At 37.6% G+C, this 18,371-nt stretch overlaps 1 protein-coding gene across 7 annotated transcripts in view; it reads left to right on the forward strand.

The window, feature by feature from the left end:
* The window catches only part of ARHGAP21 (Rho GTPase activating protein 21), a 136,500-nt gene that overhangs the window by 106,105 nt on the left and 12,024 nt on the right, over window positions 1–18,371 (forward strand). For 5 of the 7 annotated variants that reach the window (XM_019432586.2, XM_019432587.2, XM_053895546.1 and 2 more), the window contains 9 exons: window positions 4,907–5,083; window positions 5,234–5,336; window positions 10,131–10,167; window positions 12,273–12,398; window positions 13,746–14,030; window positions 16,373–16,437; window positions 16,514–16,653; window positions 17,247–17,389; window positions 18,208–18,363. In XM_019432586.2, the coding sequence (XP_019288131.2) occupies window positions 4,907–5,083; window positions 5,234–5,336; window positions 10,131–10,167; window positions 12,273–12,398; window positions 13,746–14,030; window positions 16,373–16,437; window positions 16,514–16,653; window positions 17,247–17,389; window positions 18,208–18,363 (1,232 nt within the window). The remainder of the gene's footprint in view (window positions 1–4,906; window positions 5,084–5,233; window positions 5,337–10,130; window positions 10,168–12,272; window positions 12,399–13,745; window positions 14,031–16,372; window positions 16,438–16,513; window positions 16,654–17,246; window positions 17,390–18,207; window positions 18,364–18,371) is intronic. The other 2 variants (XM_019432588.2, XM_019432590.2) reach the window with 1 other exon arrangement.

Raw genomic sequence — 18,371 nt, forward strand, 5'->3', positions numbered from 1 at the left:
AAGGCAAATAAAAAGGAAGGATAGCTTTCCCATTTGAATTTCTTTTTAGACAAAGAATACATTAACTTTATTCATTCTCCTTTTCCTTAAGGACAAGGAAAAATCTCAAAGATTTTTAAACATGTATTTTGCGTGAGGTGTAGGTTGACTTTCTAGGTCATTTGTAGTGAATGTCCCCTGTTGTGGAGCATTTTGTTTAATCCATATCTTTAGTAAAAATGATATATATACACACACACGCACACATATGCATACGCACACACTCAGGCTCTTCTGGAAATATGCACTTTTACACTAGTTACCATTTCTTCCAACTCACACAAATTTACTCCTTCCCTTGCAACTACAGTTTATTCCATCCTTGAATATTATGCTGTTTACATTCCTTAAACCCCTGTTATTTGGGGAGGGGGTAGGATTACCTCTTGTTAGCAGAAGTGAAATAAAAAGCAAAGTTACTTCAAGAAACTATTTTGCCATAGTCTTTGCCAAAAACTCCAATCATTTCACTGAGTTGCATAAAATTATTCTCAACTATAATTTCAAAATATAAACTACATTGATGCCATGCTTTCTTTGAGTAATTATGTGAACTGTGAGAAAAATTCTTCATAGCTCAGCTTGTTTTAGAAAAGGCCCATTTTGCCCTCTGTTCTAACCTGCAGCATTGGACAGGAGGTGTTAGGAGTAAAGCTGGTCTGTGAAAGGGAACTAGAAACACACTGTGCTCTACCTTTGTGTCAGTTGGAATTCTCTTGGTTACAAACGATAGAAAGTTTTTTTCATATTAGCTCAGGCCAAAAAGGGTTGTCGGCTCAGGGTGAAGAAGTGTTGGGGTGGACCTGGTTCTGTGCGTGGCTGGGGCCAAATACTCAAGTGATTTGTCATCAAGATTGTGTATCTTTTTCTGTTTTGCTTTCTTCCTTCTCAGATGCTTTTTCTCCACGTGGTAGAAAAGATGGCCACTGGCAACTCAGTTTACTGATTTTTATAGTTTTTGTTGCCGGAGGAAGGGAAGAAAAAGACTACTTTTCTCAGTATCCGTATATCAAATCCAATGGAGAGACTGTGTGACTAGTCCTAAATGGATCATATTCTTCACCCTTGGCCAGTCACTGTGGACTCAGTGAGCGAGGGCCCTTGCACGTATACCCATCCACAGGATGGGGGGGTGCTCTGCTGAACCCCACTGAACCCCAAAGATAGAGCTGGGCAGCTAGCAACATACATTCTCTGCAGTCATCTTGCAGATGAAGAGGAACAAATAGGATAAGAACATCATGAGGTGAAAATATTTGCCAGGTTGTGAGATGAAAAACAGCTGTCCTATTTCACTTGGTTTCGTTTTGTTATTTCATTAGTAGTCAGGTTTTCACAGGATTTTTTTTTCACATTTTTATCAGGCTTTTGTATTTCTTCCATGATTTGTCTTTTCATGTGCTTTGCTCTTCTTCTGTTATGATTTTAGTTTTTTCCATTTATAAGAGCTCTCAATATACTTTAGGGCTTCCATTTTTTTTCTTTGTTGTTTGAAAAATAATTCTAAGAGTTATTCATCGTTTCACAATATGCTGCCTTGATTTTGTACCACTCTATTTTTCTTGATTTGTGAAATTTTATAGATGTTCTTCTAGAATTTTAACTGTTAAGAAATAACAGTGAAGATTTTTTTATTCAGATGTGACTAATCAGTTTAAACATAATAACTTGTAGTATTCTCTATTTGGAAAAAAAACCCCAAATTATGGAGTATATATTTTCTGGGAGAATTAGTTATTTATCTATTTTTGGCAAGCAGTATTTTCCGAAACTAAAATAAAACTTTGGACACTTAGGTCTGTCTTTTTTACAGGTTAGGAAACAGTATCGCTTTGAATTTTAATATATAATAATTTCAGAGTCCTCCACCTTTTCTTTATTGTGAAGAGCTATGGGGCCTGTAGTGAATAAAGTCAATTAGGGCCTCATATGTTAAGTGAGTTCTTTATGCAGTTTAGGTTACCCTGAGGGGTTATGCCGCCCGGTAATAGCAAGTCTGCAGCCTTGATAGGTCAGAAGTATGTTTTGTATGCCTTGCTTAACATCTTAATGTTGTATATGATATGCTTAGGACAGAGATGATCCGTTATTTTCACCTGACAGAATCAGTTTGATTATTAAAAATATAGGAATTAGTTGAAAATCTGACAGCACACTGGTTTTCTCTTTGGACAACTAAACAGTGCCCATTTTCTTACATTGGAAAATGAGATGAGCGTGAATTATTTTTGTTTTTATGTAATCTATACGTCGGTAATAATGAAAGCAGATATTAAAATTAGGGGTGGCTCAGTTGGTTAAGCGTCCAACCCTTGGTTTTGGCTCAGGTCGTGATCTCGCGGTTCCTGGGATTGAGCTCTATGTCAGGCTCCACGCTGACAGCCTGGAGCCTCCTCGGGATTCGCTCTCTCCCTCTCTCTGCCCTAACCCTGCTCACGCTCTCTCCCTCTCTCTCAAAATAAGTAAATAAACATTAAAAATAAAATAATTCCAATTAATCATTACAGTGGTATTTTTAAAACGGTAGAAAAAGTTCTCACATTTTTACAGAGAATAAGGAATTGGATTTATTAGTATAATTCATAAATGTGGGGTAATGTAATTTTGTGTATTTTAAAAGTATATCTGGCTTTTCTTTGTCTATCTTTAACATAGTAGATCTGTTTATTCTAAAGAATGCAAAGACTAAAATGCGTGAGCACAGCGTTCTAACCTTCCAGCTGGGCCTCCTCCACTCACCCTTGCTCCCAGACCGGCAGGGTTCTGTCCCAACCCTTTTTGCACAACATGCTTAAAACAGAGATTATTTCAACCCAGTGTAATGCAGAAATTTCCTCCAAAGTGTAGTCAGTCAAAATAGATTGAATGCATACCTCTAGGAAGTCCAGAGTCATAAAAAAAAAAAAAAAATCACCTTTGAAATTTTGTTTAATGCTTAATCCATGAACATTTTTTTTTTTTTAATTTTTTTTTTCAACGTTTTTTATTTATTTTTGGGACAGAGAGAGACAGAGCATGAATGGGAGAGGGGCAGAGAGAGAGGGAGACACAGAATCGGAAACAGGCTCCAGGCTCCGAGCCATCAGCCCAGAGCCTGACGCGGGGCTCAAACTCACAGACCACGAGATCGTGACCTGGCTGAAGTCGGACGCTTAACCGACTGCACCACCCAGGCGCCCCTTAATCCATGAACATTTTGAATTTCATTTCATGTAATTTAGTTTTAAACAAATATAACAATGTTTTAAGTTACTTTGCAAGGCATGAAATGGTCTTGAAAGATTTATCCCACGGCATCTCCTAGACACTCTTTGACACCTATATTTCACACCACTCTTGTCGATGTTTTTGCACAGAAATCTCTTCAGACTATTAGTACTTATCAGTCCTACATATGCCTGATCATTTCTAAAGAATACAGTATTTTCCCATTTATAACCATGTTTCTGAATCTATAACAGATTGGTGACCTAAGCAGACCCCATAAGACTAACTTACTGTATAGATATGTATCATTTGAAAAGGTTGGTTAATTTGTGGTAATTTAAGTCATAATGACAGTTTTAAAGAATACTATAATCTGTAGTAAAATTAAATTTTATCTTTATTCAATTGATGTAAAAACCTGTTATCGCCTTCCTTTTGAAAAAAGAAAATTGTATGCCCACTAACATAAGATATTAAATCATCAAATACTTAGTAAGCTTGATTCATAGAGAAATTTTTAAAATGTTCTCTATTGCAAAGATATAAAGAGCTGCTTTTAAAGACACTGTAAAAACAGAAACTGAGCTCAAGGTAGTCAGAATTTATAGACTGTAGGTATACATGTTATAATTTTGTATCATTAGTCATCTTGATTAAAATGCCAATCATTAAAATGATAGAGCATTTTTAGAATTTGGTCAAAATTAAAATAGTTCGATCTTTTAAATCAAAAAATCAAAAACCCTCTTTCATCATTATAATATATTCTTTTTTAAATATTTTTTTTAATGTTTATTTATTTTGGAAAGAGAGAGAGACAGAGCATGAGCAGGGGAAGGGCAGAGAGAGAGGGAGACACAGAATCTGAAGCAGGTTCCAGGCTCTGAGCTGTCAGCACAGGGCCTGATGCAGGGCTTGAACTCACGAGCAGTGAAATCATGACCTGAGCCAAAGTCAGACCCTTAACCAACTGAGCCACCAAGGCGCCCCTATAATATATTCTTTATAGAGGGTTTTGTTAAGATTTTCTAAGACTGTAACTGTCCTTTCTCATTTTTCTCAAAAATTGAAGGTATACCTGTGTGTTTGTGCACAGGAAAATTTTAGGTATTGATACTCTGAGAGTTAAGCCTTGGCCACATCACCTTGCTTAACTTCCTGAAATGATGGGTAATACATTTAAAATGGGAAAGTAATTCTTTTAGGGTAATGTATGATTATCATTCTGCTTTTATAGGTTCAGGTTCTGAATACCGTTGAACTTTGGTATCTTGATTGCCAGTTAGTGAAAGTATTAATTGGTTGGTAGAAGAAGCAACTTATTTAATTTTTTGGACCACACTCTCAGAATTACTTGGAATTACTAGAGTAATTATAAGATTTTTATCAGACCAAGTATGTCATTTATTGGTGATTTAGTGGTTAAGTGTTAAAATCTGTATCTGGTTTTTCTTTAATAATAAATGCTGATTATTGATCATTAAGTCATTTAACATTCCAATATTTCCTTTCTTTTTATTTTCTTAAATTTTTTTTTTTAAAGTAAGCTCTAAGCCCGGCCTGGGGCTCGAACTCACAACCCTGAGTTCAGTAGTCATATGCTCCACCGACTGAGCCAGCCAGGCTCCCCTCCAATATTTATTTTCATTTTATCTTCTAGATGAACCAACGAGCCCCAGCATTGATCATGACCTTGCACACATCCCTGCTTCAGCTGTCATCTCAGCCTCCACTCCCCAGGCACCCCAGGCGCCCCAGGCACCCTCCATAGCAACGGTCCCGCCCAGTCTCACCACGTCGGCTCCTTTAATTCGCCGCCAGCTCTCCCATGATCAGGGTATGTTTCAGTGAGTGGCTGTGCAAACCATCTCTGCTTTCTCAGTTTTTTGCTTAGAATGCTATGGCATACTGTGATCTGTGATCTCTTCTCTAATAAGAAGATCTGGAAACCACTTACAGATGTCTAAATGTTGGATTTTAATTACAGAATCTGTCGGCCCACCCAGCCTAGATGCCCAGCCCAGCTCAAAGACCGAAAGATCAAAATCCTATGATGAGGGCCTGGATGATTACAGAGAAGATGCAAAATTGTAAGTCTCAAGCATATCATTTTAAGTATCTGTTTGTGGGTGTTCAGCATGATTGTGACATATAAATACTGAATTTTAATGATTTCCTTTATACTTTCTAACTTTATATAACATTAGAAATACAAATAAAAAATAAAGCAAAGTTGTTATTCAGTAATATATTCAGTTGAGTTTTTAAAATTAATGTTTAAAAATCAGTAATACACAAACATAATACAAACAAGATATGTGTTAAACAATCACTGCTACTCTAGGCCGCTAGCCACCCAGTTCTCTTCTCAGACATGACTATGTTACTGTTTTCTTTTGTATTATTTCAGAGCTATTCTATGCATCGAATCACATACACATGTTTACATAAGCTTCTATGTGTGTGTGCATGTATCCTAATCACTTATAAAAACAAGTGATAGATGCTATACACACTGACCGTGGAGATCATCCAGTGCATACAGTCCTGGCTCACTTCTTCATGATTGTTTCATTTTCCATTGAATGGCTGTACCAGAATCTATCTAACTGGTATTCTACATTCTATTAATAGACATTTAGATTGATTGAGCCTTCTGCTACTGCAAACAATACTTCAGTGACTATATTTGTACACAGTTCATTTAGTGTATAAGTGAATATGGTTGGAAGAGAGATTGTTACATCAAGGGGTGTGTATTTTTTTTATATTAATATGCATCATGCATCGTCTGCTGCTCTCCATAAAGCTTGTACCAAATCACAATTCCACCAACAGAGCATAGAAGTCCCTCCTTCTCCTCACCAGCACAACATGTTACTTCACTTCTGATTTTTCTAAATCTGATGGTATCATATTGTAGTTTTTATTTGAAAATTTCTATTAAATTAATTCAACATCACTTCGTATATATTTAAGAGATATTTATATTTTCCTGTGAACTGCTTCTTCATATCCTCTGCCCATCTTCCTACTGGTTTTCCTGATTGGCTTCTGGAGGCTCTTTATATAAAGGAAACGAGCTCTCTTCTGAGATAAGTGTTGTTAAGTCTTTTCCCAATTCAGTGTTTTTCATCTGATTTTCTTAAGTTCTTTTTATTTAAACTCTGCAAAACTGTTAAACTTTTTCCTTGCAGTCACACTTAGGATTTTTTCTTTTTTATGGCCTTCGGATTTGAGGTCATACTGAAAAAGCCTTTCTCTCCTCCAGAATTACAACAAAATTCTTCCATGTTTGCCTCTCAGATTTATGTTCCTCTTTTTCTTTTGTGTATTTAAAACTTTGATTCATCTGGAATTTATTTTATTCCAATTAATGAGATAAAGGGCCAACTTTATATTTTCCAGTGTCTCTCAGTTGTCCCCAGAACAATATTTTTCCCACTGATATTTCATCTTTATTATATATTAAATTATTATGTATATTTAGTTTTATTTTTAGCCTCCTTTCTGTTCAGTTGATTTATCTATCCACTCGTGTACACCAGATTCTGTTACTTGTGGTGGTTTTTTGTGGTGGTTTTATAATGTATTTATCATCTGGTAAGGCCATTCTCTCATTACATTATGTTTTTCCAAATTCTCCTGGCTATTTTTATTTTACTATTTGAAGTTTAAAGTCAATTTTCTAGTTCTTAAATTTTTATGGATATTTTTAATGGCACAGTGTTTAATTTCTAAGATTAACTTAAGGAACATTGACATTTTTATGATATTGAACCTTCGGTCAAAGAACAATTTGTCGTTTTTTATCATGGTATTTTTGGAAAGATTCTCTGAGGCTTCCATTTGATTGTTACTTATATTCCAATAAAGTCAGTTCTTCCTGGACCAACCACATGGGGGAAGTTTGTGTGAGGTGTGGCCATGGCAGTGGTCCGGGCTAACAGGAAGTTTTCTAATGATGCAGAGTTGAATTCGTGACCTATTTTTGCCTTCACTTCTTCCTCCCCGAAAGATACCCTGCACCAACTACACACTGTTCCCTGCAGAGATGGCCAGACTGTGTGTTTCCTCCTTCGTTTTCATAAACCCTGATATCTGTGGTGACGAGCGAGGCTCCTGTCACCAGCTCTGGCACCCGGTTTCCCACGTTCCAAACAAGGGAAGGTTTTGATCTCTCAGTGAGCAGCGCACTGCAGTGTTGTCTGAAATACGCCGCTAGGGGTGTCCTCTCTTCCGGTATCCATTCTTGTCTTCCCTGTGTTTAACCCCCTATCTTCATGTATGTATATATTGTAGTTCAGAGTTACACGTGTCTCCTGATACTGGTAGATGAAGTTTGCGTATCTGTTTCTAGCGATCTTGTTCAGGGCGGTTTGAAAAGGAACGGGAGTGCCATCTTCAGTCCCATCTTACAATCAAATCCTTTTTTTTTTTTTTTGCTTTTTGAACATTTATTACGTGCTAAGCAATGTTCTGGGGCATATTACATATATTATCACTGATCTTTGTAACAGCTCTTTAAAGCAGATGCTATTGTCTCTCATTTATGATTTTTTAAATTTATTTTTATGTTTTTAATATGAAATTTGTTATCAAATTGGTTTCCATACAACACCCAGTGCTCATCCCAACAGGTACCCTCCTCAATGCCCGTCACCCACTTTCCCCTCCCTCTCACCCCCCATCAACCCTCAGTTTATTCTCAGTTCTTAAGAGTCTCTCATGGTTTGCCTCCTTCCCTCTCTGTAACTTTTTTTTTCCCACTTTCTCTCCCCTCGGTCTTCTGTTAAGTTTCTCAGGACCCACATATGAGTGAAAACATATGGTATCTGTCTTTCTCTGTGTGACTTATTTCACTTAGCATAACATTCTCCAGTTCCATCCACATTGCTACAAAAGGCCATATTTCATTCTTTCTCATTGCCAAGTAGTATTCCATTGTGTATATAAACCACATCTCCTTTATCCATTCATCAGTTGATGGACATTTAGGCTCTTTCCATAATTTGGCTATTGTCTGGAAAACCTCCAAAAGCATGGAGGTTAAAGAACACCCTACTAAAGAATGAATGGGTCAACCAGGCAGTTAGAGAAGAAATTTAAAAATATATGGAAACAAATGAAAATGAAAATACAACAATCCAACATCCTTCGCTTTGGGATGCAGCGAAGGCAGTCCTGAGAGGAAAATACATTGCAATCCAGGCCTATCTCAAGAAACAGGAAAAATCCCAAATACAAAATCTAACAGCACACCTAAAGGAAATAGAAGCAGAACAGCAAAGATACCCCAAACCCAGCAGAAGAAGAGAAATAATAAAGATCAGAGCAGAAATGAACAATATAGAATCTAAAAAAACTGTAGAGCAGATCAATGAAACCAAGAGTTGTTTTTTTGAAAAAATAAACAAAATTGATAAACCTCTAGCCAGGCTTCTCAAAAAGAAAAGGGAGAGGACCCAAATAGATAAAAAATCATGAATGAAAATGGAATTCTTACAACCAATCCCTCAGAAATGCAAGCAATTATCAGGGAATACTATGAAAAATTATATGCCAACAAACTGGACAACCTGGAAGAAATGGACAAATTCTTAAGCACCCACACACTTCCAAAACTCAAACAGGAAGAAATAGAAAATTTGAACAGATCCATAACCAGTGAAGAAATTGAATCAGTTATCAAAAATCTCCCAACAAATAAGAGTCCAGGACCAGATGGCTTCCCTGGGGAATTCTACCAGACATTTAAAGCAGAGATAATACCTATCCTTCTCAAGCTGTTCCAAAAAATAGAAAGGGAAAGAAAACTTCCAGACTCATTCTATGAAGCCAGCATTACTTTGATTCCCAAACTAGACAGAGACCCAGCAAAAAAAGAGAACTACAGGCCAATATCCCTGATGAATATGGATGCAGAAATTCTCAACAAGATACTAGCAAATCAATTCAACAGCATATAAAAAGAATTATTCACCATGATCAAGTGGGATTCATTCCTGGGCTGCAAGGCTGGTTCAATATTCGCAAATCCATCAATGTGATATATCACATTAATAAAAGAAAAGATAAGAACCATATGATCCTGTCAATCGATGCAGAGAAAGCATTTGACCAAATTCAGCATCCTTTCTTAATAAAACCCTTGAGAAAGTTGGGATAGAAGGAACATACTTAAACATCATAAAAGCCATTTATAAAAAGCCCACAACTAATATCATCCTCAATGAGGAAAAACTGAGAGCTTTCCCCCTGAGATCAGGAACACGACAGGGATGTCCACTCTCACTGCTGTTGTTTAGAATCCTAAATTTCTTAAAATTAATTTTGAATTAAAAAAAACCCAGCAAAACAACTTTGTCCCCTAAAGTGAAATTATTTTGAGTAGTTAAAGCACACCTATCTTTGGAAGCCCTAAGCCTTTTCACTGGCAGCCACTGGTCTCCATATCAAAGCATCCCGAATGCGGTTGGCAGGAAGAATGGTCTCCCTGCCACATTATCAATCATTGTAACATTGTGGGAACCCTTAACAGAGCATTGCAACTATGGTTAACTGATAATTTATTCTAAAGCCCAGTGTTCAGCCCGAGTGGTTTTTTTCTTTCATCTAAAAAGAAGGATAAACTCTCAAACTTTATGCAGAAACCATTTTAATTGACCAGATCCACTAAGAAAGCTTCTAGCATGGAATCAAAAGTGTAAGTATTTAGAAAATTAGCTGTTTGTCTCATTTGCATTGAACAGTGAGCATTCAACATGGTAATGATGAAACATCAGCTTATTATCGAAAACTAACTTGTGACACTCAATTTGTTTTTACATCTCTAAGGTGTCTTATGCATTTATGGCAAATATTTATACATTTCTTTCCGACAGGTCCTTTAAGCACGTTTCTAGCCTGAAGGGAATCAAGGTTGGTATTCAATATTTTTTAAATATCAGCAAATGATAAATGTTTCTATTTACCTTAGCTTACTTTGGCTCTTCACAGGAAATTACTGCTATTATCCTATATTCTGTCCCTTTCAGGTGCATTTGGAAAATATTATTTATAAGGTGTTCTTTTCTAATTTCTAAACGTATTCATCAATATATATACTTCACACACATTGTGCCGATTTTTCTCACTCTATCAGTTTACGGCCCAAAATCGAACTACGCAGCCGCCCTGTATCTTGCCGTATGCATATTTTTCTTTCCTCAAAATTATCATTTCACTCCTACCCTCCGCTTTCCTCGGTACAGTTCACCCCGTCCTCTCTCGTCTACTCTCCCTTCCTACTTTGTTGACAACACACACAGAAGGCTGTTAGACAGGAATTTCCTTGTTTCACATTCTCCAGAAATCTCAGCCATCTTCATTTGCACCCATGGTTTCTGCCTCCTTTACTCTTAAGTATCCGTTTACTGGGAACATGATCCGGTTAAAAGGCTACGTCCACATTTCTTTGGATTCTATCACTTTTCGCTTTCTCGAGATCGTTCTCCCCTCTGCAGAATCGCTCTCGCCAGTGGCTCATTCACCATCATATGGGCGCGTTCTACTATTTGCTATATTTAAAAGACAAACAAACAAACCTTCCTTGAATCTACATCCCCCTCTATTTCCTCCTCATATTTTCTCTTCCACTGTTCACAGCAAAACTGCTTGAAAAAAATGGCCAGTCGGTCCACTTCCTCACGTCACATCTTTCTCACCCCACATGTACCAGAATGACCCTGCTCATGCCAAGATTACCAGTGATGTTCAAGGTCCCCAAACTAACGGTTATTTTCGATTTTTAACTTCTTTGACCTTCCAGTAGTATCCAACACCATTTCCCACTGCCTTTCTAAAACGCTTTCTTCTGCTGGTTTCCATTTCTGCCTCTGCCATTCTAACATTTCAAATGTTGGAATGTCTAGAACTGGTTCTGACCCCTCTTTCATCTCTATCTGCCCTCGTTGCCAACATGATCTTTTCCAGAGATCTCCCACAGTTTATACTGCTGGCGATGGCCTCTTCCCCAAGCTGCAGCTCATGTAGGCTGCTACCCTTTTGACATCTTTATTTGGCTGTTTAATAAGCAATCAAGGTTTAGTGGCCAAATAGATCTGGGTTATACCCCAGACATGCTTATCCAGTTTTCCCCATCCCACTAGGTCCACTTCACCCAGTTTTCAAGCCCCCAAACTGGGAGTTAGCCTTGTTGCTTCTTTTTCACCCTCCCCCATATCAAGTGTTATTCACTGTACCTCCAGAACACGCCCTGAAGCGATAATGATGAATGTACATTCATTAGCTATACATTCTCCCGGAACTGTTCTTTTTCCTGACCTATCATGGATGGCCCCTTTCCTCCATATTTCATCTTAAATATTCTTCCTTCAGTAGGCCTTGAACTTACAGCCGCTACTCAGTCATTTGTTACAACATCTCAGTTTTCCTTTCCCAAATGGTACTAATCACAATCTGATCATTTTCTTGTTTTTATTTTTTATTCTGATTTGTCTTTGCTCACGAAAATGTGAGCTCTCGAGAGCAGGAACATCATACTATTTCTGTTATTTTTTTAAAGATGAAAAACTTCCTACAGATGACCTTTAAAAAATGATGGCAGTCAATTCACAATTCACGTGTTTTGGTTTTTTTTTTTTTCAACAAGACCAGAACATTTTCTAACGGAATTGATGAAGTTGGTATTCTTCAAAAATAACCATTCATTTTGGAACGTTAAAGATTTTTTTCAGGGGCGCTTGGGTGGCTCAGTCAGTTAAGTTTCTGACTTAGGCTCAAGGCCATGATCTCATGGTTCATGAGTTCAAGCCCTGCATCGGGCTCTGTGCTGTCAGCATAGACCCCGCTTCAGATCTCTTTCTCTCTCTGCCCCTTCCCCACTCACACGGCTGGCTCTCCCTCTCTCTCTTTCTCCCAAAAATAAACAGTAAAAAGAGTTGTTTTCAGTAAAGCAGTTTCCATGTGCAAATATTTATAAAGGAAAAGGATATTTTACTATATTTTTTTGACCTTCTCTGTAGATCATAGACAGCCAGAAGTCATCAGAAGACTCTGGGTCCAGGAAAGATTCTTCCTCAGAGGTTTTCAGTGATGCTGCAAAGGAAGGATGGCTCCATTTCCGACCACTTGTCACCGATAAGGGCAAGGTAGTATGTTTTCTCAGCTACTGCGAGTGTATGGAAGGCAGCCCCTGTGAAGTAACACATAAAATCTGTACAGATGAGACGGCAAATTATCCAGAATTAAGAGTAGAAAACATCACATAGAAGTATCTTTTTCCAGGTGCCTGGGCGGCTCAGCCAGTTAAGCGTCTGACTCTTGATTCGAGCTCAGGGCATGATCTCGAAGTTCATGGGATTCTCTGTCTCTCTCTCTGTGTCTCTCTTTCTCTCTGTCTCTCTCTGTCCTGCACCCACTCATCTATGATCTCGCAAAAATAAATAAATAAACATTTAAAAAAAATAAATAAAATTCTGTCACTTTTTTATAAAAAATAGTTTTTTACATAAAGGAAAAAGTTACTTAAAAAAATTCTAATCATTGATTTAATTTTGTATATTTTTGTCCTGTGTATCAACTGCAAATGGAGTATACTGTCTTATATTTTGCCAGCATAAAAGAGAAATGAAGTTATTCAAGAAGGAACTCAGCTTTTCTTATCAGTTTATTAGCCAGAGATTTTCGGAGTCCTCCTTTAGGGAGTGACAATTCTCCATATTAATAATTTTAAATATTTTATTTAGCTTTCCCATTTTATTCTTTTAAATTGCTTTTATAATTTCCTTGTTTCACTTTATTTTATAAATATTGAGTTATATAAATGAGTATCACAATATCTATATGCTTCATTAAGTAGATTTCAATACAATAAAACCTTTGCCATAAATTTCTTACAATATTTGGGCAGATTATTTATAAAAAAATTTTAATACTGTCAAAAGAGTTTAATTTTTAAGAAAAACCCACCTTGGATATGGATATTGTTGCTTGACCGCATAAAGTTGATCAGTCTTGTTAACTTAATTCATTCCTTGTACATGCTGTTTTTAAGCATTATTTGTCATTTGCATGAGCTGGGACTTTGTCGTCAGCCTTACTTTCACTCAAAAGACTTTTCTGACTGATTTTTTTCTTACTTTTTGTTCTCTTACCATTTTTATATATTTTACGTATTTTGCTACTCTTGTTTTACCTTGCTTTGTTCAATTTATCTTAATTACTTTGTTCATGAACGGTAAAATAGTTTTTTTTCTCCGACCAAAATTAAAGTTGACATTTCACTGTCCTTGATTTTGTCATGAATACCTTGCCTAGCTTGGTTTACCCTCCGCACAATTTGCCAATCCTCTCCTGGCCAACGCATACGATCGTGAATCAGACACCTGCTAGACTTGGTGTCCATTTGTGTGTTAACAGTATTGCTTGGTGTGTTTATCCTGTCACTAAGACTGTGCCACGCATTAAGTATTCCTGAACTGTTCCATGTTTTCCAGCGAGTTGGTGGAAGTATTCGGCCGTGGAAACAGATGTATGTTGTGCTTCGGGGCCATTCGCTGTACTTGTACAAAGATAAAAGGGAACAGATGACTCCGTCTGAAGAAGAACAGCCCATCAGCGTCAATGCTTGCTTAATAGACATCTCGTACAGCGAGACCAAGAGGAAAAATGTGTTTCGACTCACCACATCAGACTGCGAGTGCCTTTTCCAGGCCGAGGACAGAGACGACATGCTAGCGTGGATCAAGACCATCCAGGAGAGCAGCAACCTCAATGAGGAGGTGTGTGTTCAGAGTGGTGCTTGTAAAACCAGATTCTTTTGTGACATTTTTCTTAGGAAGACTGAAAGGATCTGATACATCATTTAAAAAGAAGTTATAAGGGGGGCGCTGAGTGGTTCAGCTGGTTGAGCGCCAACTTCAGCTCAGGTCACGATCTCGCGGTTTGTGAGTTCGAGCCCCACATTGGATTCTGTGCTGACCGCTTGGAGCCTGTTTCGGATTCTGTGTGTGTCTCTGTCTCGGTCTGCCCCTCTCCCCCTCTTGCTCTGTCTCTCAAAAATAAACATTAAAAACAAGTTATATGCTATTTTTGCTTGAAAAATTGATCAAAAGGAAAACTCACATGTCCCTACTCAATATTATTTTGAAAATCTCCATTACTGAACTACAAAAAGAGATAATTCCTATATTTTGCCTACTTTCTTAGAAGCAGGGTCAGGAAATCCTAGGTCCTAGTCCTGGTCATTACTAAGTAATTCCAGCTCTGGCTCCTTATCTCAAAAACAGGATTACTGTGAGGCTTAAGTTATAGTGAAAATACTTGTCAAAACAAATTACTGTATAAATGCAAAGCGATACTGATAGGAGGATTTTTGTTAATGGAAATATAAATTCAGTCAAGAATATAATAGAGCCTGCTAGAATTTAGTCATTGGTTTTCAAGAAAACTTGCATTGTCAGAAATCATGGGATAAGCTTGTTTTTCTTTTCAATAAGAAATATGTAGGGACTTGAGGGTTTCTGGCTCACAAGCAGCAAGATATTTTTTACAACAGGAATTTCATTCATAAAGGTAGTGTTTTCAGGGTACATAATTATAAACCTGACAGTGCACATTCGGTGGTGATTAAGTCTATAACTTTTGCTCAAGAGTATCTTCTCATATCATTAACACAGTGTTTCTTACACATTGTTCTCACCTTTTGTGCTCATTGTTAAGGCACACACAAAGAAAGCACAACACTCTTTTCCCTTAACTCACGGTGCACAGGGACACCCAGATTAACTGTAAAGTTATGTTCTCTAATGTCGTCATTTCCATTACGTCAATTCAGATTATGAAAAAAGGTCTTAGGTCTTAGGAAAAAGTCTGTGCTTTTCTCTCTGATAGTTTACACCCTACCGTCTTTGTAGTTAAAAATTAACACCAGATCCATTTCAATACAACCTTTGTTTTACACCACCACTGTAAAGCTTCAGACTTGAAGTTTTTCAGAGTAAACAGGGAGAGTAAGAACTTTTTACATGAATAAATTTCAGCAACCATATGAATGTGTCATCACCGTTTTATAAACAAGGACACTGGCAAAGAGAGGTTAAGTAATTTCCTCCAGGTTACACAGCTGGTAAGTGTCAGGGCTAGAATTTAAACCCAGGCGATCTTACTGTCGATCTTAACTGTGTGATCTCTCAGCTGCTTGGTAGGAAGAGTATTTGAACTCGAGATTGTTTGACTCCAAAGTATATTTGTAAATTGAATTGTTCATTCTAATCAAAATGAGACTAATAAAAAAAACGGGGATACATGTCGATGTATAATTGGAATCAGTAGAAAACAATCATCACTTCATGGTCAAATCTGAGTTTACCGTATAGCATATTATAAAAGTTAATCTGTTGAACTTGAAAAGCCCAGTTTTGTGCTTTTCTCTTCGGATAATCTAAGTACCATTTCTGACACTAAGTCACCCCCAATCTCAATGTTTCTATGATTCATCATTAACAAATTTTGACAGTATTTTTCTATCCTTTATCCAACTGGGTTTTTTTTAATGTTTATTTATTTTTGAGAGAGAAAGAGAGTGGGGAGGGGCAGAGAGGGAGGGAGATACAGAATCTGAAACAGGCTCCAGGCTCTGAGCTGTCAGCACAGAGCCCGACGCGGGACTCGAACCCACAAACCATGAGATCATGACCTGAGCCGACGTTGGACGCTCAACCAACCGAGCCACCCAGGCGCCCCCACAACTGTATTATTTTGAAATGCTGATCATTTCTGGTGTTAGAGGGGGAAAAAATGACTCTCTGCTTTCTGCCATTGATAAAAAATGTCAGATCGATAAGTTTGAACACCTGCTGCTTGCTGGCTTTAGTCTAGGTATCGTAGGAGTACAGAAAAGAAACAGAAAGCTCTTTTGGCAGTGGGTGGGAAGTATTTGGATCATTTATTGCAGAGTGATGTTGGGTGATGTTGAACAGAGGTTTCAAAACAAGCGCACTGAGAATATAGGGTTTGTATTTACTAAGCAATGTAGTACAATAAAGAGCTTCAAAAAATAAGTAGAGATCCCCACTTAAGTTTAGAATTGATTTTCTAATCTTACCTCCTGTTCATTCTGTAGGACACTGGAGTGACTAACAGGGATCTAATTAGTCGAAGAATAAAAGAATATAACAGTCTGATGAGGTGAGAATCCCACCATGCCTACAAGTTATTTTGGATGTAAAATACATAATTGTTAAGAAATGTTCGTTTCTTTCAGCAGCAAAGCAGAACAGTTGCCAAAAACACCTCGCCAGAGTCTCAGCATCCGGCAGACTCTGCTTGGTGCTAAATCAGAGCCAAAGACTCAAAGTCCACACTCTCCCAAGGAAGAGTCAGAAAGGAAACTTCTCAGTAAAGGTACTGATGTTAGCATTTCTGGAGAAATTTGACAAATACAATGGTTTAAGATTGGGATTTTAAAGGTATTTCATGTTTCTCTGTACCATTTCTGCTGACCTCAGCCCAGTGTGAGCTAGCTCAAAGGTCACCTTGGACCTGGTCTAGGCTAATGGGCCCTTTCCCTTAAGATGAGTCTTTGTCTTGTAGTAGATGAAGTGAAGGAAAATATAACACATACATCTACGTAAAAGACACTGCAAATGTGATTAATGCAGAGGACACAGGCACTGTCATTGTCAGATAAAACCATCATGTTGCCTTTTGCTAAAATCTCACTATCAAGAAGTCACATTGATCCTAATTTCCTGACTGTTTTAAAGAAAACTGCAGGTTGTAAAAGGGTGGAGAAGCGGAACAGATTCTGATTAAATTACATAGAAGGTTAGAAGGAGTGCTATGTTAGGAAGAGAAGAGAATATAATATTTTTGATAAATATAGGAGATATTATTTATAAGACAGTACTCTGATTTATAGAAATATTGATAAAGGACATGATTTAACTGTGCTTGTTTTCATTTTTTTCTTATGTCTTTTTCTTGCATAACAAAAGACGATACCAGTCCCCCAAAAGACAAAGGCACGTGGAGAAAAGGCATTCCAAGTATTATGAGAAAGACGTTTGAAAAAAAGCCTACTGCTACAGGAACGTTCGGTGTCAGACTAGACGACTGCCCACCCGCACACACCAATCGGGTATGAGATCCCAGCCACCTGGATTTCCTACAGTCACTAGTTCAATTATAATCATTGTAGGACCTGAGTACACAGCCAGTCAGATAACAGAGAGTGTGTGTCAGTCTGCCCAGCATGTTCCTCCTCCTAGCAGACCCAGCTTCCCTGAGCATTGCTGACCTGTCAGGGTGTGCTGAGTAATTTTATCTATAAACGCATTTTTTTCTAACATATTCACTCTGAAATCGAATCATGATTCATCCATTAGGAATATATCTGAAATGTATCTGAAATGGTAAGAGTTCATTTTCAAATCTTGTGTGTTTCTGCTTTTAGCATCTTAAAAGAAGGATGAGAACAAGAACCTGATTAAGAAAGTAATAATAAATGTAAATGTGCGTGTGTGTGTGTGTGTGTGTGTGTGCACGCGCGTGTGTGTATACAGCGTCCATGTTAGGATTTGTGTCATGAGTTGACTGATGTTGTTCTCTCCCCCTCTTCTTTTTTTGACCTTGTTCCCCTTTATCCACCTGAGTCATGCCCACATTCTCATTACTGCAGACTTTCCTCGTTTCCTCTTCAGACCTTCATCTCCCTGGGGACCCTCCTCTCTCTGTCTTGACCTAATTGTTCTCCTCCCACTGTCCCAAATCTCTCTTGCTGCTTTGATCTATTCCTGGTTCTGCCATGTCTGCATTCTTCATTTTCTCTCTATCAAACAACAGTGATTGATGTTTTTCCTCTTGGATGGAAAGGGCCTTTTAGCTACGATATACATCTACTAACAAATATGAACATTTGTGCTGTATTAAATAAAATATTTATTTCTTGTTTTGCAGTATATTCCATTAATAGTTGACATATGTTGCAAATTAGTTGAAGAAAGAGGTCTTGAATATACAGGTATTTACAGAGTTCCTGGAAATAATGCAGCCATCTCAAGTATGCAGGAGGAGCTCAACAAGGGAATGGCGGATATTGATATACAAGACGATGTAAGTGT

The sequence above is a fragment of the Panthera pardus genome, unplaced genomic scaffold (genome assembly GCF_024362965.1).
Source record: "Panthera pardus isolate Hobbes unplaced genomic scaffold, ASM2436296v1 HiC_scaffold_6, whole genome shotgun sequence".
Classification (NCBI taxonomy): Eukaryota; Metazoa; Chordata; class Mammalia; order Carnivora; family Felidae; genus Panthera; species Panthera pardus.